The sequence below is a fragment of the Brachionichthys hirsutus genome, unplaced genomic scaffold (genome assembly GCF_040956055.1).
Source record: "Brachionichthys hirsutus isolate HB-005 unplaced genomic scaffold, CSIRO-AGI_Bhir_v1 contig_330, whole genome shotgun sequence".
NCBI lineage: Eukaryota > Metazoa > Chordata > Actinopteri > Lophiiformes > Brachionichthyidae > Brachionichthys > Brachionichthys hirsutus.
In genome coordinates this window covers 229,004-251,051 of record NW_027180340.1, presented here as the reverse complement: position 1 = coordinate 251,051, position 22,048 = coordinate 229,004, and the positions used below count along the sequence as shown (strand labels likewise).

At 43.0% G+C, this 22,048-nt stretch overlaps 2 protein-coding genes across 3 annotated transcripts; both read left to right on the top strand.

Moving 5' to 3' along the window:
* The first annotated feature begins 256 nt into the window (after positions 1-256).
* Positions 257-5,854, top strand: LOC137913716 (heat shock protein HSP 90-alpha). The gene is made up of 11 exons (XM_068757348.1): positions 257-330; positions 1,857-2,003; positions 2,151-2,517; positions 2,625-2,758; positions 2,843-3,154; positions 3,266-3,431; positions 3,545-3,735; positions 4,278-4,425; positions 4,525-4,793; positions 4,879-5,212; positions 5,340-5,854. The coding sequence occupies exons 2-11, from the start codon at positions 1,857-1,859 to the stop codon at positions 5,450-5,452; spliced, it is 2,181 nt and encodes a 726-aa protein (XP_068613449.1). The 5' UTR covers positions 257-330; the 3' UTR covers positions 5,453-5,854.
* Positions 5,855-6,433: 579 nt separating this feature from the next.
* LOC137913722 (serine/threonine-protein phosphatase 2A 56 kDa regulatory subunit gamma isoform-like) lies at positions 6,434-22,048 on the top strand. 2 transcript variants are annotated; one of them, XM_068757353.1, is made up of 16 exons: positions 6,434-6,504; positions 7,026-7,085; positions 8,401-8,563; positions 15,758-15,957; positions 17,888-17,998; positions 18,101-18,193; positions 18,324-18,454; positions 18,539-18,598; positions 19,332-19,440; positions 19,573-19,626; positions 19,900-20,070; positions 20,153-20,280; positions 20,359-20,460; positions 20,620-20,692; positions 21,011-21,124; positions 21,914-22,048. In XM_068757353.1, the coding sequence occupies exons 1-16, from the start codon at positions 6,478-6,480 to the stop codon at positions 22,046-22,048; spliced, it is 1,731 nt and encodes a 576-aa protein (XP_068613454.1). In that variant the 5' UTR covers positions 6,434-6,477. The 2 variants fall into 2 exon arrangements, with proteins under 2 accessions (XP_068613454.1, XP_068613455.1); XM_068757354.1 differs by lacking the exons at positions 6,434-6,504; positions 7,026-7,085; positions 8,401-8,563 and adding an exon at positions 12,640-12,733.

Here is a 22,048-nt window from a genome sequence, read left to right as displayed (position 1 = left end):
TGGGGACTGCATGATTCATACGTCATGACGCCCATGTTTTCCTTGCCCTGATTCGCTGCTCCCTTCCCTTGGTGTCCCCCCCCCCCCCCTCCCATCTGAAAATGGAGAGGAGGCGTGTGCACACAGTGATTGACAGCCCAGTGGGCCTGTCAGCGCCCACCGCCGAGCAGCAACGAGGAAGATTCCAGACGGTTCTTCGGGTTTCTCGAACGTCCAGCCTCTCGATCCGCCCCAGTCATCCTATTAGCCGAGGCCCGAGGAGGCGGCTGCGTGTTCTCGAGCGGCGCTCGTGCGTTTACGCAGGTGCGTTTGATTTATTAAAGACTGAAGGTAAACCAATTTAATTCTTCTTACTTAATAATGACTTACAACTAAGACTACAGCTGATAAAATATGACATTAATTTTGTGTGAAGGTGATCTTAATATTATTTTCTGTAGCAACCACACTTGCCAAGCAGGAATTATATCAAGCAGGGTGTAACACAATAATTTTACTAAATCAGATTTCCGGTTCCGTCATCATTTCACAGTCCATAGTTCATTGTATGTCTCAGAGTTGAAGGAGGAGGTTCTTATTTGAAGGAAACTGCTCCAGTTCTTTCTGTGCTCCTGATACTTTATAGAAACTGCATTGCGCTTGTGGAACCGGCAGGTGGAGCCATTCGAGATAATGGCGAATTGCAATTCCAGCCATGCGCGCTTCTGATCCGCGATTAACTCGAGATGATAAATATGCTGTCGTGCGTTATGCACATTTATTGGTTCTTATCGGTGTTGTCTTTGGATGTGAAACCAAAAAAAAAGAATTTGTGATGAGCTATTATTATTATTTTATTTACTTTGTGCGATGAATTTTGTGTGTCCTTCACATTATTTATTAAGCATTTTTGGAAGATAAAAATTGTATTATGTAAGTCAGGCGTAATCAGAAAGATTATTAGCAGGCAGATAATAAACAAACCAACTCATTGTTTGAGCCGCGTTTTCACGACGGAAATTCAAGGTGATGGCGATATTATTACATATAATAATGTAATGTGGAATGTAAAAGCAGTGTAATAAAGAAGATTTACTGAGACTTCTTTGTCTTTCTTCTTGTCCCCTGAGGGGTCGCCACAGCAAATCAAATGTCTCCACTTCACCCTGTCCTTTGCCTCGTCCTCCCCAGCACCAGCCACTCTCATGTCCTCCCTCACTACGTCCATGTATCTTCTCCTGGGTCATCTTCTCGCCCTGTTCCCTGGCAGTTCCATCCTCAGCATCCTTCTACCGATATAGTCCCTGTCTCTCCTCTGGACATGTCCAAACCATCAATGTCTGGTCTCTCTGACCTTGTCTCCAAAACGTCTAACCTTCACTGTCCCTCTTATTGTCTCATTTATAATCCTACCCAACCTGGTCACTCCCAAGGAGAACCTCGGCATCTTCATCTCCGCCACTTCTCGCTCTGCCTCCTGTCTTTCTCAGAGCCACTGTTTCTAAGCCCTCCATCATGGCTGACTTGCCGTTTTAAATCGGAGGCACTTTGACAAGTTGTGTTTTCGTTGTTACCCAAGCGTGATTGGCACCGCTTGTTGAAGGTGTTCCCGTGTTGCTATTATCTGTATGGCAGGTGATTCACAGATGAAAGAGGATGCACACGGCTCCATGACATGCCTGCATAATTTACAAAATATATACAAGAACAAGTAAAGAGATTCTATCAGATTTGTAAGTGTTGACAATTTGGCTCTTTAATTGTAATTGCATATGACTTTTTTTCTACTGCGCTTTAGGAAGATTTACTGCCAGTTCTTTGGAATCCTTGACGTATCTATGTTTTAAAACCAATTTGATTGTGCCTCCTCTGCTTAGATGGATGAACCTAATGACCAACCAATGGAGGTTTGTGAGACCTTTGCATTTCAGGCTGAGATTGCTCAGCTGATGTCTCTGATCATCAATACATTCTACTCCAACAAAGAGATCTTCCTCCGGGAGCTTATCTCTAATTCTTCAGATGTAAGTATGTTTTTTTTGGAACTATGCAAATTATGTGGATGACGGTAAATCATGTCTTACGCACTGCAGCTCTAAGAAATATTTAACAAAAACGGAATGATTTAAAATTGACTTGTCTGTGAAAACATTGATTTGTGTTCATTTCAGGCTCTGGACAAAATCCGATACGAGAGTCTGACTGATCCCTCCAAACTGGATGCTGGCAAGGACCTCAAAATTGAGCTCATTCCCAACAAAAATGAGAACACCCTGACCCTGATCGATACCGGCATCGGCATGACCAAGGCTGACCTGATCAACAACCTGGGCACCATTGCAAAGTCTGGCACCAAGGCTTTCATGGAGGCGCTGCAGGCTGGAGCTGACATCTCTATGATCGGTCAGTTTGGCGTGGGCTTCTACTCCGCCTTCCTCGTGGCCGACAAGGTTACAGTCATAACGAAGCACAATGATGATGAGCAGTACACGTGGGAATCCTCTGCTGGAGGCTCGTTCACAGTTAAAGTATCGGAGAGTAAGTACGGTCGAGGTTGTGCGTTTGTTCTCATGAGATATGGAGTTTTATTGGAGTACGGACATCAGCAGGAGGTCCTTCTGCAGTGATCTGTGTTTTCTGTGTAGCGGAACCCATTGGCCGCGGCACCAAGGTAATCTTACGGATGAAAGATGACCAGACGGAGTACCTCGAGGAGCGAAGGATCAAAGAGATTGTGAAAAAGCACTCCCAGTTCATTGGCTATCCCATCACCCTGTTTGTAAGTGAATTGTCTGAACTCCGGAGATGTTCCGCATCAGTGTCGGGCACAGAAATCCAATGACAAAGTTATGTTCTCATTCAGGTGGAGAAAGTGCGTGACAAGGAGGTGAGCGATGACGAGGCAGAGGAGGAGGAGGAGAAAGACAAAGATGAAGAAGTAGAAGAAGAAGAGAAGGAGGACAAGCCTGAGATTGAGGATATTGGGTCAGATGATGAGCATGACCATGACAAGAAGAAGAAAAAGAAGAAGATCCAGGAGAAGTACATCGATCAGGAAGAACTGAATAAGACAAAACCCCTGTGGACTCGTAACCCCGATGACATCACTAATGAAGGGTATGGCGAGTTCTACAAGAGCCTAACCAATGACTGGGAGGACCACCTGGCTGTCAAGGTAGCTCTCATTGTGATGTTTATTTTTTAAACATTATAAGTTGTCCATTAGAGGCATTTAACCAAATACCGAGTTGGAGCCCGTGTCTATCTGACCCTTCTTTCCTCACAGCACTTTTCAGTCGAAGGCCAGCTTGAATTCCGCGCCCTGCTCTTTGTGCCTCGTCGCGCTCCCTTTGACCTCTTTGAGAACAAGAAGAAGAAGAACAACATCAAGCTGTACGTGCGCAGGGTATTCATCATGGACAACTGCGACGAGGTCATCCCCGAGTACCTCAGTGAGTATTCGCTGAACTGTGGGTTTCCTTACTCAATGTGCTCTTGAATATAATAGCCATAATATACCAGACAATGAACCCAAATATCTTTCTGACAAAAATCTAAATTTCAGATTTCATCAAGGGTGTGGTTGACTCTGAGGATCTGCCCCTGAACATCTCCAGAGAGATGCTGCAGCAGAGCAAAATCCTGAAAGTCATCCGCAAGAACCTGGTAAAGAAGTGTATGGAACTTTTCACGGAACTCTCTGAGGACAAGGACAACTACAAAAAGTGCTACGAGCAGTTCTCCAAGAACATCAAGGTTAGTATTCTCACCTCGTGCCATGCAAGCTCTTATTGTTTATGTTTTATTAGCCAAGATTCTAAGCAGCTTCAAAGCAAGGTGCAAAAAAAGGGAGAAAAAGCATAAACAGCTCCATATGTACGTACATGCTAAAAAAAAAAAAGATAAGTAAAATAGTTCATTGCTGACTAATTGAATTGATGATGAACATGCGGTAATACCTCCATTCAACACCCCCCACTTGGCACCCATGCACCCACCCACAAGCATAACCCTGTAAATATAGACTTTCTCCTGCTTTGTTTAAAATGTCAAATATGTGCACTTGAAGTCATTGCTGGCTGTTTTTTATTTTTTTGCTAAGAGCCTCGACAGTTTCCATCTGTCTGATCCTTTGAACATATTGTCCAAACACAAAGCTGCTTACTTCTTGTTTGAAGCTCCTTACTGTCATCTGCTGTTAACATCGAGGTTTTGTTTTTCCACTACAAAATTGAAATTAAACGGATATTTATTGTGGGACTTTTTAACGTTGTACTGCTGATTTTTTTGTCTTTTAGCTCGGCATCCATGAAGACTCTCAGAACAGGAAGAAGCTGTCCGAGCTGCTGCGCTACTACACCTCCGCCTCTGGAGATGAGATGGTTTCCCTGAAGGACTATGTTACCCGAATGACAGATGGACAGAAACACATTTATTACATCACTGGTAAAATACAAATGCTGGCATTTTTTAAATGGGTTGAAACGCATTTTAATATCAGGCAAGTGGAGTTTTTTTGACAACATTTCCATATCTCTGTTTCAGGCGAGACCAAAGACCAGGTGGCGAACTCTGCCTTCGTGGAGCGCCTTCGCAAAGCTGGCCTCGAGGTCATTTACATGATCGAGCCCATCGATGAATACTGCGTGCAGCAGCTGAAGGAGTACGAGGGCAAGAACCTGGTTTCAGTGACCAAGGAGGGCCTGGAGCTTCCTGAGGATGAGGACGCGAAGAAGAAGCAGGATGAGATGAAGGCTCAGTTTGAGAAACTGTGCAAAATCATGAAAGACATCTTGGAGAAGAAGGTGGAGAAGGTGAGCAGAAGTAAAACTAGCCGAGTTGATTTATTTATCGTTCATTGTCCTTTATGTGAACGAGGCTTTTTAACCACCTCCGCAGGTCACCGTGTCCAACCGGCTGGTGTGTTCCCCCTGCTGCATCGTCACCAGCACCTACGGCTGGACAGCCAACATGGAGAGGATCATGAAGGCCCAAGCCCTGAGAGATAACTCCACCATGGGCTACATGGCTGCTAAAAAGCACCTTGAGATCAACCCAGAGCATCCCATCGTTGAGACTCTGAGGCAAAAGGCAGAGGCTGACAAGAACGACAAGTCTGTGAAGGATCTGGTCATCCTGCTCTTTGAGACCGCCCTGCTGTCTTCAGGGTTCACCTTGGATGAGCCCCAAACCCACTCCAATCGTATCTACAGAATGATTAAGCTGGGTCTCGGTGAGTATCTTAGTTTATTGACGGTTTTAATCTTTTGCGGTAATTTCAAGTCATCATGGGGTAATAGCTCGAGCGAATGCAGTGACCTGGTTTCTCTGATACATAACCTCCTCCTTCCTTGTTTTAGGTATTGATGAAGATGATTTGACGCCAGATGACGTCACCTCTGCTCCCACTGAGGACATGCCCCCTCTTGAAGGAGACGACGATGACTCATCCAGGATGGAGGAGGTGGACTAGGCCTCTTTCTATTGCCAGCTTGTGTTCAGCAGCAATGTGATAAACGTTAAATGTTGTAAATGAGCTGGGAGAGGAGTTACCATGGAGCTCTTAGTTCAGATTCATTCCCTTTAGAACTTTATTTTTCAGATTCATTCCCTTTAGAACTTTATTTTTGAGGTATCTCTTTTTTGTATCTTGACTTTTATTTATGTGTTTGTTATGTTTCACTGTTCTTTGTATGTTCTTACTTTGACTGTAAATATCAGTTTCAAATGGGGTACACATAAATAAAGGTTTACTGGGTTTATCCTGACTAATTCTGTATGTTCTTAGTATTTTACTACTTTTCATCCTTGCTTGACAAGATAATATGAAATGTGAATAAAATTATAGTGATGAATGATAAAAAAACTGTCAAACTGTGGATTACTAAACTCTAATCTCTCTTGGAGGAGAAAAGACCAGAAATAAAATGGTAAACTCAATGGTTGCTCGACATGACAATTCAATTACATTTGAATTATTTTGCAGTAGTGATGTGGATTTTCATTCATGATATTTTAACAATGTTCGACAAAGTCAATTCAAATATGTTTTTCTTTGATCAAGCAGATTTAAAGTTGCAAATGATTCTCATTCATCATAACCCTGTGTTTCTTTAAACAATTTATCATTTTCAAGACTTGTTTCCTAGTTTGTTTTTTATTTGGTATTTCAATTTAATCTGTTTTAACTGTCTTTAAATCTTTTTAATTGCCCCCCCCCCCCTCAATTTACACATTAATAATGTTTTTTGCTGTTATCACTTTGGTTCTTAGCATTTCCACGATGCCGCTGTAAATCTGCCTCTCACCGACAGGGGGCGCCCACTGCGTCGTAATTCTCAGTGTGTCACTCAGAGAATTAGAGTCAGATGACAAGCAGAAGCCAATCAGGGGTCGAGAACGGTCTGAAGCGCCTCAGAGTGTGGAGCTCTGGTAGTCAAGGTTTTGATTGTGGATTATCCGAGAAAGGGAGCTAGCTAGGGCGGTTTCGGGTGGACAATGCCTAACAAGACGAAAAAGGACAAGGTAGGTTGAGAGTTTCAGAGTGATGAAGACTGTTGTAAACAAAGATTTCTGTGTATTTACTGGAATACCGGCCTCGGAGAAAGTCTTGTTGTTTTGCTAACAGTTCAGTGTCCCATCACATTAATGTTAGCCAAGCAGCAATAATTACATCAGCTAGCCAACATGTCAGCTCTGGGTACGCTATGTCGCTTTGTTTAAGTTAACGTTAGCATTATCCAGAAGAAGATTTATAGACAAATATAAATAAATACATGTGATCTCCAAGATGAATTATGTTTTTGAGTACTTTACTGGAAAAATAAGGACTTACTTTATTTTTTTTAAAGCTGAATGCCGGGGTGCTCTTGCCTCTGAGATAACCCTTGCTAGCTAGCAGTCGACTTACCAGTGTATACGAACGAGAGTGCGTGCTATATTTAGAAAAATATTTTTTGCATTGAGGCATTCACCGATAGTCTGCTTGAAAACTCATTTTGCACTTTTGAGTATTCAAACTTGTTTCTTTCTTTTTCTTTGTTCAGGAGACGTCTAAGTCGGTCAAAGCGGGCAAGAGTGGAGGACAAGAAAACCCAGAGCATGAGGTAGATTAGCTCAGGGCTGTGCTCGATACCTCAAAGAAGACCTAAGTATTTATCAGACACAAGTTAAAGTTGCAAAGTTGACACAGAAACCTTTTTTTTTTTTTTTTAATTACATTGGCATTATCAGCAAGATCAATACTTGCATCAAATGTCCCTTGTTGTTATTTGCAGTGATTCTCAGATGGAATGAGATCATGCCCCAGTTAAAAAAAAACATGTAGAAATAAAGAAACTAAGAGTGTTTGTGCAACCTTTGTATTGTGAGCGAGCATGCGTTCCTAAAACATCTAACAAAAGCAATGAAGAAGACTACAAACCATCATCTGCTAAACTGTTGAGAAGACGTGTGATAATGTCTATTTCAATACAAGCTGTTTGATTAAACCCCGGAAGAATCGGCACATATGAGCAAAAGGTCACGCCCCGGAGCACTGAAATTCATGCATCGTAAATTACCTCAGAAGTAAAGTCACACCTCTTGACATAAATCCAGGTAAATCTTTTGTCAGCATAACTGCTAGGAATTTGTTCCGAGCGTGTGTGACAAACTGGTAAAACATTCTAACATGATTGATGAGCCATTTGTTTTGTTACATCATCTGGATTTTCTCGCATTTAGAAAGGCCAAAGGGAAATATTCAGCCCACATTATAAGCTGAAACACGACGTTGGTCCTTTAACTACATGTAAATATGGTTTAAATCGTTGGGTGGCATTATTTTACGGCATGGTCACGGATTTTTTTTAATTTTCACACCTTTAGTTTTGGGTATCTGATCAGGTTATTACTTTATAATGTTATTTAGTCAGAGAGAGCACATCAGCTTTATTTCCCGCTTAAATAGGACTGCTTTCTTTTGCCTCTGCTCCTAAACTCCCTGTTTCGCTGTGTGCTTGCGTAACCTTAGCTGGTCTTAAATGAATGTAATATTTCCCCTGAGATTCAAACTGAAACAGTTCCACAGCTGCATTTGGTAAATTAAGTGTGCCTTCACGTATGTGCCCCCCCCAGTGGGCAGGTGGGACAAGCTGTGAGAAACTTCCACTCCTGCATCAGGATTCCAACCTTCCCCATAAACCCTTCTGAGACGCAGCACTGTGGCTGTGGACAAAGTGTAGTTACGTAATACGAGACACATTTATTTACTGACGTACCACATAGCATAAAAACAAGCTATCTGATTCAGCAAGTGAAATTCTCAGCACGCATTTATTATTTATCTGGTTTCAAAACCGATGCCTGCCCCTCCAGTTAACGCTCACTGCTTGTTCGATCTCAATTTCACTGATGTGGCCTTCTCTCCTCTTTCAACAGAACACTAACAGGAAGACCAACAATAGTGTTCCCCCAACCACTCAGCTGCTGAAGGGGAAGCAGACGGGCTCCCAGACACCTGTCAAAAAGGACAAGAGGCAGAGTTCCTCTCGCTTCAGCTTGAGCAGCAACAGGGAGCTGCAGAAGCTGCCTGCTTTCAAAGGTAATCAATGCTACGACGGCTGTCATCGAATCGCAGAAGGGGTTGTGAACCTGGTGATCTAATTGTTTTTTGAATTAATGTGTAGATTGACACACGCTTTCACATTTGTATGCCTGCTGTATCCAGGCAGGAATGATTTGTGCTTGCATGTGCAGTTGGTAAAAGTTTGCCTTTTCTCTCTTTTTGCAGAGTGAAAATGAATTTAAAGTGTTTTTTTAGCTTGACTTCTTGACTATCTTTGACGGAATCCCTGCGATCGGCACACAGGAGCAGGTTTCAGAGATATACATGTTCACGGGTCTCTGCTCGGTTTTAAGTCGAACGATTGATAAGCATTTCATGCTTCGTCATCTTCTTTTTAATGCCATGCTAAGCAGAACCTTATGCAATACACAGAACCAGGGGACACGCATGGCATGGACTTTGGGTTGGATTTAACCCCAGCATCTATATTTAGTGATAATCCAGAGATAAATCCTTAATTCCACGGTCTTTGTGTTTGAGGATGTTGCCAATGACCAGCATGTCTGTCAGCTTTACTTCTGTTCCTTTTTTTTTGGGGTCCCTTTGTGAAAGAAAATGTACGAATCTTTTCAGATGTATATCGACTTTTCCTGTCAGAGCTCTGAGCCAGAATGGCACCAGATGCAAATGACTAGATGTTGCTGTGAGGCCTCTGGGCACTTTATATATGTTTCGCCGTATGTATGCATGAATACACACGCACGAATATTGTTGTGCTGTAAGAAAGAGTAATTGTGAAACTAGGCAGTGCAACCTGTGACATTGCTGCTTTTAAAAAGTGAACCAATAAAATCTCCAGCTTCCACCCACCACCAAAAAAACAGGCAAATTAGGTGAATTAGTTACACTAAAGGAAATTGTCCATAGGTATGAGTGTGTTTGAATAATTGTCTGTCTGTGTGGCCCTGCGATGAACTGGCGGCTTGTCCCGGGTGTACCCCGCCTCTCACCCGTAGACTGCTGGGATAGGCTCCAGCACAACCCGATTACGGGCAAAGCTGCTAAGAAAACAATATTTTACAATGTTGAAGAGAAGGAGGCAGGTGAGACATGCATTTACTCATTGTTCATTATTGGACAAGACGGTGTCAGAGTTTTTTCTGCTATGAAATGTAACTATTTCATTATCTTGGTTATTTCCTTTTTACTGTCCAAAAAAGGCTCATTTAATTCATGATTAAAATTGCTTATTTCCAAGATCCCAAATGAAAGCTTTTGATAACACACTGCAAAGATTGTCCCATGGTGGCCAAGTAGATATTATCACGTAGTCCTGTCCAAACATGCTTCTCGTTTTGCCTGTTTTCTCTCCAGGCAAGTTTCGCCACCTCCCGATGGAAACGCATGTCTGAGGGCTTGTCCCGCACAGCCACAACTTTGGGGCAAGCCTAAAATCCCTGTCCAGGAGCGAGCCTTTCCCACCCACCTGCCCCCAAAACAAAGTCTGCTTGTTGTTACAACAGAGGACTTCTTAATGTCCCAACATCTTTGGTATTCCTGCAGTTGATATACTTGCGGTCATCACCGTCCCACTGTCATTAGTCCCATCTGAAAAATGGAACACATTTGTGGATATCAAAAGACAACTCATAAACAGGAGTGAAAAGCTCTACAGGGTGCTGTTTATTAACGGTTCTGTGTAAGTGTAAGCATTATTGTCAAAAACCCAAGTCAACAATCTATCTGTTTGCTGAAAAAAAAAAAAAATAGCTCAGAGATATTGTCTCCCTCTGCTGGATAGAGTACAAAAAAACTGAGCATAATACAGCGTTTGCTTAAAGAATCATGTGTCAACAACACGTGACAGTGAGACATGGACATATACATACATATATTTTATTTTTTTAACGAGTGCCTGATAATTAAAGCAGGATGCAAAAAGAATGAGGCTGGATTCAGGGAAGGATTTCCTGTCCCACTCCTGCAGGTGGTAAAGGACGCTTCCTTGGTTAAACATCTTTCACAAAAACCCCAAAAACAAATGATACCTCGTGGGCTATGACACGGTGCTACCATAAATGCCTTGCTCTGGCTTTGTCACAACTCCACTCATGGTGAACTAGCATCTGCTACCGCAGAATCAAATAAAGATAGTCCTGTGGACGTCCCAACCCACTCTGCTGCAGGTTTTGAGCCGTTTGCTCCGTAATAGTGTTTCTATAATGGGAAGATGCTGAGTTTAATGCCTATTCTCTAAATAGATTTAATCCTGGCTTAAGTGCTAATTACGGAAGACGGTGCCACTAAGTCAAGTAACCCCTCGGCTGTGTATTTCGGGCTGACCTACTTCTATCAATGGTGAATTACGGAAGAGCTCTTCTACATCCCATCTGAGTTCAGCCGAAATAGCAGAGACACGGCAAAACAACAAGCCTGAGAAATCCATGTGGCCGACAAGGCTTTGGGGAGCTTTCGTCAGTGCATGTGCTTTCTCAGAACAACAGATCATCTGATGGAGGTTCGCCCCAGAGCTAGAGAACAGAATGGCACCAAAGATCCCTTTATAGACTAGAGCATTCTAGCCCCAGTTAGAACCGGCTATGCTTGACGTTAGGCAAAGTTGTGTTTTGTAACTGGGTCATTCATTCCCGTTCCTTCAGCTATGGAGCCCTGCTCAATGGATGGATGGTTTTCATAGATAGATTTGCTTGCTTATTCATTGACTTGCTACATCAGCTGGTCTTCGACCTAAAAATAGATCCTGCAGATGTAGAAACCTGGAGTAGCTCGCTAACGGTACAAAAGTATTTCTATGTGCTGGACAAAGGACTCGGGGTTAACGAACTGCATGGGAAATGGCTTATTCCTTCATCGTGCCAGGCTAGCTGCTGTGCGTAGCAAGCTGTAGCATTCTTATTTATTGATTCTTCACATTCTTCAGAAATGTGAAGAATGCCTCCTGTGCTGCATTGTCATTGTCTTGCGTTGAAAACGCAGAATGTCAAAGTCAGTTCCAGTCATTTGTGTGTGTGTGTACTTGAGTATACCCCTATTCTTTGCAGTGTGGTGACACACACAGGACATACAGGGTGGTAGTGTATGCCGTGACTGGTTGGATGCACACTCTGAGACAACCTTTCTCTCTCGTGGAGAAAAATAGTTGTTGATTTTACTGCATTTGAATGAATAGTTTTATCATACCTTTAGTGATATTTCTTTTAATTTATTTAGTTTTGTGATTATGATTTTACTGCATTTAACTCTCTGCGCCACTGTAAATTCGCCCTTTAGGCTGCACAGTGTCTCGTCTGCGGTGCTGCTGATAGAGTGTTGCTCACTACATATGCACATCCTGTGTTGCTCACGCCGAGACTTCCTGTCTTCCTGTTTCGCTGCCACAGACACCTGGGCTCAGGCTGCGGTCCTGGACGGCCATCTGTCAGGATAAATTGAAGAACACACGCTCAAGCAAGTTGACACGCAAAGAGCTTTTATCTGACGGTGCCTGACATTCCTGCCTAGTGCAAAAAATGCTAAATATAATTGATCTCTGCGCTTTAACACATAGAGCAGAAATCATGTCTCTGCATACCCTGTGGTCTGTGTTGAACTTGTAGTATTGGGATTTGTTCCAGTTTTGTCGTTGGAATTTCTTGTTGGGTGTCAAGCTGTGAATGAGAGGGGCAGCAGCTTAGCTCCGCTCTGAAGCACCCTGATCCAGCGTAGCCTCCGTGTTGGAGGAGAAGGTGTATTTCCTGGTCTTGCTTTTGTATTCCAGTTACAATGGAAACAAAACTGGCAGATCTGCAGTTGCGTACTTGAACGCTGACTGATGCAGATGCAATCACACAAGAGTCCCTCCCTCTTCCCTTCAGCCCACTCAGCCAATCCCTTCCCTCATGTGTATGTATTCTCACAGCCCGCCCATGTGACTGCAGCCAGCCAACTGCGCCGCTGCAGTCAGCTATGACATCACTAACTAGCTGGTTCCCTCCAGCAGCAGGGGAGCTTCATTTTCTGCTGCGAGTGATCGTGCTAAAATGGAGACTGGCTCCTCGCCTTAGCCCGGGCTGCCCTTTTCTCCCCCCCCCTTCTCCTGCCTCAGCTCTCTGATGTTGACATGTGCTAGAGCTGCCACTGGGATGGTTCTGGATGCAGCAAACTCCAATGGGCCTTTTCAGCCTGTGGCCCTCATGCATTTTAGAGGTGAGAATAAGAAATGTGCGAATGAGAATAAGAATTTATCCTGCAGCTTTTTGCAGGTGAAAAGATTTGTGTAAATTGACCTCTCTGAAAGTTGCATAAATAGCCTGAGAGTGTGCATCCACTTATTATTGGTAGCAGGACATTCTTTGGAAGATGAAGCAGGGGATTGTGTTTGGGCTTCGTCGAGACATTGCCTTGCTCAGCTGGAGTCAGTAGAAGGCAAGAGAGTGAGGGGTGCTACTTTTGTGTCTCCCATCCCCCCATCAGGACTCCTGATGTCATAGGAAGTGAGGTCAAAACTAGCCGTCTATGTGGGCCTTTGTATTGTGTTGAGTGTCATCAAAGACGCAATGTCTACGTTTACACTGCCACAGACGGTTTATTAAAAAACTCTTATTACATGCTCACCATCTGGTGTTGCAGGATTTAGGAGGTATTTTGTGCTCTGGACTGCTTTCCTGTTCGCATGCTGGGGTCAAGATGAGTAAAGGTTATTCTCCCTTCACATGCAGAGAGTCCCGTGTGTCTCTTAATATTTTAGGACTGTGCAGAAACCCTAGTGCTGTTGCGTAACGGGAGCCGGTCGACCTCTTCTCACTCGGGGGGTTGATGAGATGGGGAGCTCTTGTGTGGACTGGACTTTCAGCTCATTAGTGAGAGGCGACAGATCTTTCGAGTTCTGGTGAATTTAAGTCGGTGAACTTTGCTTCTGAATAGATTATCCGAATTTATCCTCAAGACTTCTGAAAACATGGAAGCTGCTGCATGGTGGTCTCTCACTTTTAAAACACTGAACAGTTTTTTATTTTTAATTTAACTTTCCTTAATGTTGTTTATCGATGTCTTGTCTTTCCTGTTCAGCTTCACAATTGACTGCCAGGTCTAATGGGTAATGTATATAAAGAGGCAGCATGTAAATAGTTCAGGAAGTTGCAGCAACTTTCCCAGAAAAAGCTACGTTGTGCATTCAAAAAGCAGCAGCTTGTTTGAAAGAAAGAACACGGTGGTGAGACAAAAACGGATCGCCAGTAAGCTTCTCCACTAAGAATTTGCTAAAGCACAGTGGCAAAGCAGCTTTTTTTTTGTGGTTGGTTGCATCCTGTTTGTTACAAGTTTTTGGATACTTGCAGGCACAAATAAGACCATAAAAGTTATTGATATACGCTCAAAGAAATGCTGTTGCCAAAGGATCTCCTCTGGCAGATCCCAAGTTGAAAATCTCTTCTTAAATATGTTCTGTTTAGGGGGGAAAAATAGCATAAAATATAATTTGGTTCAAGGTCTGCATGAATAGGGAAGCAGGAGAGAAAATAGAAGGTACAGGGGGCACACAGGAAGCTGTGTTTACCAGCTGTCGTTCAAAGTTGTGAAGGTGCGGGGAAAGTCCGTCTGTTGGCGCTATCAGTCTCCGGTTCAGCTTCTAGTGCACGTGGGAGTATGCACAAACCCACAGTACTTAAATCTCTTTGAATTTACTTATCTCTATTATGCAGAGTAAATATATTTTAAAGATGGTTTAGAACAATGCACCCCCCGCATGGCCTGAACACAATATTCAAAAGAGCAGTACAGAAGATAAACCGGTTAATTAATAATCATAGATCTGCAAGTGAAGACGATGTTTGATGACAGACTTTTAAATATTGTTTAACATGCTGGAGCTTGACAGGACAGGATTTTCCATTGCTGTAAGAGTTACACTTCACTAACTGCATTCTGTCGTGTACGACTTCATCATTTTAGTTTTTGAGTTTACGCAAAAATGGCTGCTGTTTCTTTAAATGTTGCAGAATGCCTTGAGCCGTTTTCTCTCCTCTTCTCTTGACTCCCAGTTTGTATTGAATATGAACCGGGTCGGTAAATAGGTAGTTTTTGTGAGGTGACCTTTAGTTTTGTGTAACTGATCTCCATGCTGGAGTTGTTAATATTTTCAGGATTACTTTATATATATATTTTACAAGTTCCTACAAAATAAGACCAACATTTTGTCAATGAAAAAGTGTTTGTCATGGCAGAACCTAGATCGTAACGGAGTATCCTTTATATTACTACCGCTGCATTGTAGAATTAGGGCTGAGTCGGTTTTATAGTACCGGTATATCCAGTCTTAAACTGGCTTAAACCAGTTTGATTTTATATAAACCAACTGAACAGCATTGATCCATATGACCTTGACACCAGAGTGCTGACTCCCTCATCTCTGTCTAATGCTGCTCTTGTTACTTGTATCTGGTTTATGTACAGTATAAATAATATCCCTTTGTAGAATCCTGTGTCGTTTAATTTGGCAGGTATCTCCTAAGTAAGACCTCCATCTTGAAGCAGTTGCTGGAAGGAAGTGGCTTTCGAGGTTCACACATGCATTTATTTTAAAATGGAATAACTGGATTGTTATTGTCTGGAGGTGTACAAGGCCAAAAACTGTCCCTGCAATGATGACCTTTCAGTTTGGGTGTAGTTTTCATGTACTTTTTCCTTTAGTTGTTTTTAAAGCAGTAAGACAGTGGCCTGGAGTACTTTGTCTTTGGAACATGTTGGACTTGTGAAGGAAGAACTTCAGGTCCTCTGGTTCTGGCAGTAACTTTAAAGTACTGAACAGAAACCCAAAATGGATGTTCTGGAGGCTGATTTGGTTGGTGCCTCTGCATTATTGATATAAGGCTAAATTATTGATTCGTGAATTAGGCCATAAATTATTGATTCATAAATTAGGTATCTTAATGTCACCACATAAAATTGACGGCAGCAAATTACAGCTGGACTGAAAATAAATAGCCTTAAAATGTTGGTGCAAATGACTTTGAGTAGATGGTAATCACATCATATTACCATATCATTACAAATATTTATTATTTGGATTACTCTTGGGTAACTCTTGTCAAACATCTGGTTTTTTACTGTGTTGCAATAGCGGAAGAATGCAGTGAAATCTCAAACTGTATGGTACTATAGTCCAATAGACAGAAATGGTCACACGCGGGCTGTAATCAACGTCGTCCATTTCCTCTACATCTGTCTTCGTAGATGTTCCGCTCGCAGAGCAGGAGAAGCTGTTCGTCCAGAAGTTGCGGCAGTGCTGCGTCCTCTTCGATTTTGTCTCAGACCCACTGAGTGATCTGAAATGGAAAGAGGTGAAACGGGCGGCGCTGAGCGAGATGGTGGAGTACATCACCCACAACAGGAACGTCATCACGGAACCAATCTACCCTGAAGTGGTTCACATGGTCAGTGTTGGGTAGCTGGAGACTTTGTGTTTGTGTTAATGAAAAGAGTCCATATTAGCATTATCACGAAACCAACCAAAAGCTGAACGTGTTTTCTCCAAAACTGTTGAAGACAGCTTTGATGTGTATTGTAGTAGATCTACTGTGAAAATTACTAAGTCATTACTGCTGTAAAACCAGTTCTACCAGAGGTCTGACCCTCCATGCGCATTCTGAACGTAGCGCATGCTGTTCATGTGATCTTGTTGTCTCACACACCAGTATGCACATTAGAATCTGTGACTGTTTCTTTCTTGCTTCTAACCTATCATGTGAGGACTTGGCTATATTTGTTTAGCTATGTAAAGCGACAGGTTGCCTCCCGTCACGTTTTCTCATTTGAATTTTCTGAGTTGTCGAGTCCGATTGAGATGAGGTGAATTTCTTTTGTTGTGTTCTGATGCATTCTGGGGAATGAGGCTCTGCTGTGTGTATCGTTAAACAATCGTGGCCGTGAAGAGCCATTTGACTCGGTAGGCTGTAGCCTGCTGTTATATTTCATCGACCCCTTTACAAGGATAGATAGGAGAACTTTATTTTTCATGTTGGCTCATTTCTATCCCAAGAGAGCAGTTATGTACTGTGTTATAAATACTATCAATATTTACTGCTTGCAGACTCATTTTGCAGACTTTGTTTTTTGGCCCGTCACTGAGTCATAGGAAACTCACATGAGAATTACTGAACTCAAATTTAAAGGGGTTTGAACTTTAAACTCCTCATTAGGTAATCTTTATAAATGAACCAGAAGTTCACTGGACACTAAATCAGGACGACCTGTTGCAACGACCTCTGCAGTCCTGAACCTGTTACGTTCACTTGGGCTGCACTCTGTGTTTCTCAGAAATGGCTTTGTCCGAGTTGGTGGCCTAGATGTGTTCTTGCTGTTCACAGCGCAGGTTTGCGAAGTGAGGAGGAGAAAAAAAGTGTTTGATGTTGATCAAAGGCCTGTTTCAATGCTTCATGGCAAACTGTGGGTAATGAAGGCGCAAATGTGACCTTTGTTTTCCGTTGTCCTTGTTGCTTTCCGTGTTACTGTGGTCTCCAGTGTGATACCCAACACGCTGCATCTCACGTGACCCCCACAACAAACATCGGATTATTTATCGTAATAGATTTAAGGATTACGTATGATCTTGTTTGCTTGTCAAACACTGGGGGCTGATGGATTGGAGCGTTTCAGACAGGTTCATCATTATTTTCACAGTCAGATGCGTTATTGAAGAACGCTTTGGTCACCGGTTGCCATGGCAGCGTGTAGAGTAGACAAACCTTAACGAAGCAGAGATGATGTTTGCTAAGGCTCAGGCAATTTTCTTTCACTTAAATCTAGTTCTAAATGGGGCAGAAAGGGGTATTGTATGTCACTGGGCATTGTGGGTAAATGCCCAGTTCCCTATTGGACATCCTGTGCTAGTAGAGGAAAACAGGCCAGTGTTGTCCGTTGCTTTCAGTGATTCCATTCAGCGTTTGTAGATAACGTATCCTCATGTCACAGATAGAATCTCTCCACCAGACTGAAGTCTTTCTTCAGTTATTTGTTTTACATTTTCCGTGAGCCAGTAATCAACTGGAACATAATTGAATTTCATAATATTTCTCTCTGTTGTCTCGGCGTCTGTTCATTCTGGCTTTAGTTCATCAGCTTTAATCAGCGAACTGAAACGCCAGCTGATGGTAAATCACAGTAAATGTAATCAGACGTGTTTTTCAGCGTTTCAGATTAATCTGACGCCTCTGCTGCCGTTCTCATTTCATTTTAGTAGTTTCGGATCATTTTGTATTGTAAAATAAACGGTTTAAATCGCTAGTGTTGGCGGAGTGGTGTTGAATTTTCAGTGGATTATTGATTGAGCTGACTGATTTTTTCCTCCCCCCCCCCCCCCTGCAGTTCAATGTGAATATGTTTAGGGCCTTGCCGCCGTCGTCAAACCCCACAGGTGCTGAGTTTGACCCTGAGGAAGATGAGCCCACACTCGAGGCAGCATGGCCACATCTCCAGGTTCACAGCACACACACACACACACACACACACACACTTTGTCACTATGAATCCATTCAGCCGTTACTTAAAGTTTATAAACCTCTGCTTTCCCTCCTTCAGCTTGTCTATGAATTCTTCCTGCGGTTCTTAGAGTCTCCTGACTTTCAACCAAATATAGCCAAAAAGTATATTGACCAGAAGTTTGTTATGCAGGTAAGCTCAAAATTATATTTTTTTCAGAGTAAGGATATTGAATGGATTTTCATGACTCATTCCCTTCTGTGTGTTTATTGCGCTCGCATTCAGTTTTTCGTTGACCTTTTTTTTTTGTTTTTGTGCAAAGCTTTTAGATTTGTTTGACAGTGAAGATCCCAGGGAAAGAGATTTTTTAAAGACCACTCTTCATCGCATTTATGGCAAGTTCCTGGGCCTGCGAGCGTACATTAGGAAGCACATTAATAACATATTTTATAGGTGAGTGAGAAGCATTAGTGACCGTTAGACTAATGGAGTTGTCTTTTTTCAAATGTACCTTTAATTCTCACTGTCATTTTTCAGGTTCATTTATGAGACTGAACATCATAATGGAATAGCAGAATTACTGGAAATATTAGGCAGGTAATAAATTCACAGGAGTCACACACACACACACACACACACACACACACACACACACAGTTATTTGACCAGTTAATGTAGAGATGTGTCTGCTACTAGAAATCTGTGTGCCGTTTATCTGAGCTCTAATCCGAGATGTCGTTAACGTGAGATTTCTGAGGCTGGTAACTCGGACCAACTTCCTCAGCAGCAGGGGTGACTCTCAGCCTCGCGTCGTTGCACTTCGTGGTTTTTGTGACAGCATTTGGAGAGATATTTGAAGTTGTTGTCATTTTCCGTTCTGGAGTCATTAGCCGGTGAGGAGAGGCAGATTTCAATGTCAGGGTTGGCAGTGAATGTTTGGGTTAAGAAAAAAACGTCTTTATATGTGGATGGCACTCAAAGAGTTAAGAAGGCAAGAAAAACCCACAGACTCACCTGTGAAGTGGAAGCCATTCCAGGTGACTGCCTCATGAGTGAAAGGTTTGCAAAGCTGTCTCCAAAGCAAAGGGAAGCTACTTTCAGTCATCAAAACATATTTAGATTTGTGTCACAATTTCTGACTTATATATTCCATATATCTTGCTTCACGGTTTTGATGTCTTCAGTTTTGATGTCTATGATGTAGACCGTAGGAATCAAATGGTGTTTTACTGTTGAATAGCAGGATAACATGCAACACTTCAGCACAAACATGAACCTTCATGAATCTCTCAATTGCCGGCGGCTCTGCTGACTACCTTTCTCTTCACAGCATAATCAATGGATTTGCTTTACCTTTGAAAGAAGAACACAAAATATTCCTGCTGAAGGTTTTGCTGCCGCTACACAAGGTCAAGTCTCTTAGTGTTTATCACCCGCAGGTAAACTCGCTCTTGAATATCGTGTGATATTTTACTGTTCTCTCCCTCTCTCAAAATAAATACTGAAAACAGCCCTTCTTATGCAGCTGCAGTGTTGCTACGAGTAATTATACTCTGCTGTTTCTCTTTTAGCTGGCCTATTGTGTAGTACAGTTCTTGGAGAAGGATAGCACCCTGACAGAACCGGTAAGATTTGATTTAATTACCCTCCAATATCCCATCTGTTAGGGCTTAGTCAGCCTGCAAGAACGCGCCGACTCCATTACCAAAGTCTAAATTCTTCATTGTAATGGGTGACGTATGTTTGGCTTCCAGCGTTATGTCCTTTTATGATTTTAGGACATTGGTAAAGCGCATGGGACACGTCATTTAATCTCTCCAGTTGCGTTTCTGCTGAGCTCCGTTACGAGTGTCGGGTCGGCGGCGTCGCTTCACGTTTCATCACCCCTCTCTGTGCAGACGGTGACGGCTTTGTTAAAGTACTGGCCGAAGACGCACAGTCCGAAAGAGGTGATGTTCCTCAATGAGCTGGAGGAGATCCTGGATGTCATTGAGCCGTCAGAGTTCGTTAAAGTCATGGAGCCCCTCTTCAGACAGTTGGCCCAATGCGTGTCCAGCCCTCACTTTCAGGTCGGACAGTAGAAGCGGCGCACGTGGCGAAGGATGTGATTTAGTACGCGTTTGACCAGGCTGTGAACTAATGCGTGTTTAGGTGGCGGAACGGGCTTTATACTACTGGAACAATGAGTACATCATGAGCCTGATCAGTGACAACGCTGCCAAGATCCTGCCTATCATGTTCCCGTCGCTCTACCGCAACTCCAAGACCCACTGGAACAAGTGAGCTGCAGTTTGCCACTCCGGTCTACTACTACCGATTTCCAAAGTGAGCTGTGAATAATCTTCCTCCACCTGCAGGACAATCCACGGGTTGATCTACAATGCCCTGAAGCTCTTCATGGAGATGAACCAGAAGCTGTTTGACGACTGCACTCAACAATTCAGGGCAGAGAAAAGCAAGTAGGTCTGAAGCGAGGCATCGTCTCCTCAATCCCGTTACGGCGACGGCTCTGCGCATCGCATTGTGTGATTTACAAATATCGTAGAAAATCTCAAAGTCGGACACAGAATTTATTTGTCTCATTTTCTGAATGGTTCTGCTTGTTTCGGGTCTTTCAGAGAGAAAGCTAAATGGAAAGAGAGAGAAGAAGCTTGGCTGAAGATTGAGAATCTTGCAAAGTCAAACCCGTGGGTGAGCGATTCTCCCGCCCCAGAGTTGTATGGAGCAGAACTCTGGAAACGTGCTCCCTCATGTGGTTGAAATGTGAACTGCAGATAAACGTCTCGAAAAATGTTATTCAAAGCTTTTTATTTGGTGACTAAATAAAATCTCTTGTGAACCATCTGTTTGTCGTGACCCGGTCTTTGGGAACCAGTGGCATCAACCATAAATGCTACACTGATGAATTTGTCTCTTTTCTATAATGAACCCTGCAGAGAACAAAATTCACAACGTTGTACTATTTTTGATTATAGATCACCATCTTCTCCCTCCCCTCTCCTCCTCCAGTTTCTGATGTACATTGACTCAGTAAACTCAGACAGCCCAATGGACGTGGAGACAGATGGGCCGATGCTTGATGCCAACATGCTGAAGAAAGCTGTGGAGGAGGAAGCCACACCGGTTAGGACATTATGATTTTGCTTAATCCAGTGTATTGTTTAATATTGGGTGTGTGTGTGCGTGCACGTGAGTGCTCTGGCTGGTATTTTTGGCTGAAGCCCAAACATACTGCACTAGATGGCAACTGAGGCTGCAGTAAAATAGCTGTTATAATGTTGTGCCTTTAACTTTATAGAATCCTACTGGAGCTGAAATTCACCAGCGAGTGGTTGACAAAAAGTTCTCAACAAATTCTAACTTTAGTTGACCTTTTACAATAACGTGTGTGTGTGTGTGTGTGTGTGTGTGTGCTGCCTTTGTCTACAGTCTAAGATCAGGTGTGTTCATTCATTGCATCAGTAAAATGATTGGTGGTGTAAATATTTATAGTTTAGGATGTGTATGATCTGAGGCTCAAATGGAATCCATGAGGCTAACAGAGCTAGTCAGCGTGAGTGTCGCCATCTTCTCACCACCCGGGAAGCATGAAAAACGAAAGGCACAGATCTTTTTATCGGCTCTTCATGTGGTCGACACAACATATTTTCAGACAGCCAATGACTGTCCGTGAGTGGGAGTGTGTTCTGGAACCAGTTCTAACCTGGATCCGGTCCAAACCTCCGTCCGGGTTCATTGACATTTCTATGGTTCGACCATGCTTTCAATCTGGAATGAATTTCAGGTTCTAGCCTTTTCTGTTCTCCGTCTGAAGACACAGAGTAAAGTGTTGTTTCATTCATGTACAGTCGGAGTCGGTGCTAAATGTTGCTGACCCCCCCCTCCCCCCGCTCTGTCCCCGATGCTGCCTAGATCCTGATCGATCATCGCAGGGAGCGCCCGTTGATGCGGAGGAAATCAGAACTGCCCAGGGACATCAGCACCGTCACGGCCTTGGAGTTGCACCGGAGAGCTGAAGAAATGTTGACAACGCATGACGGCCACTAA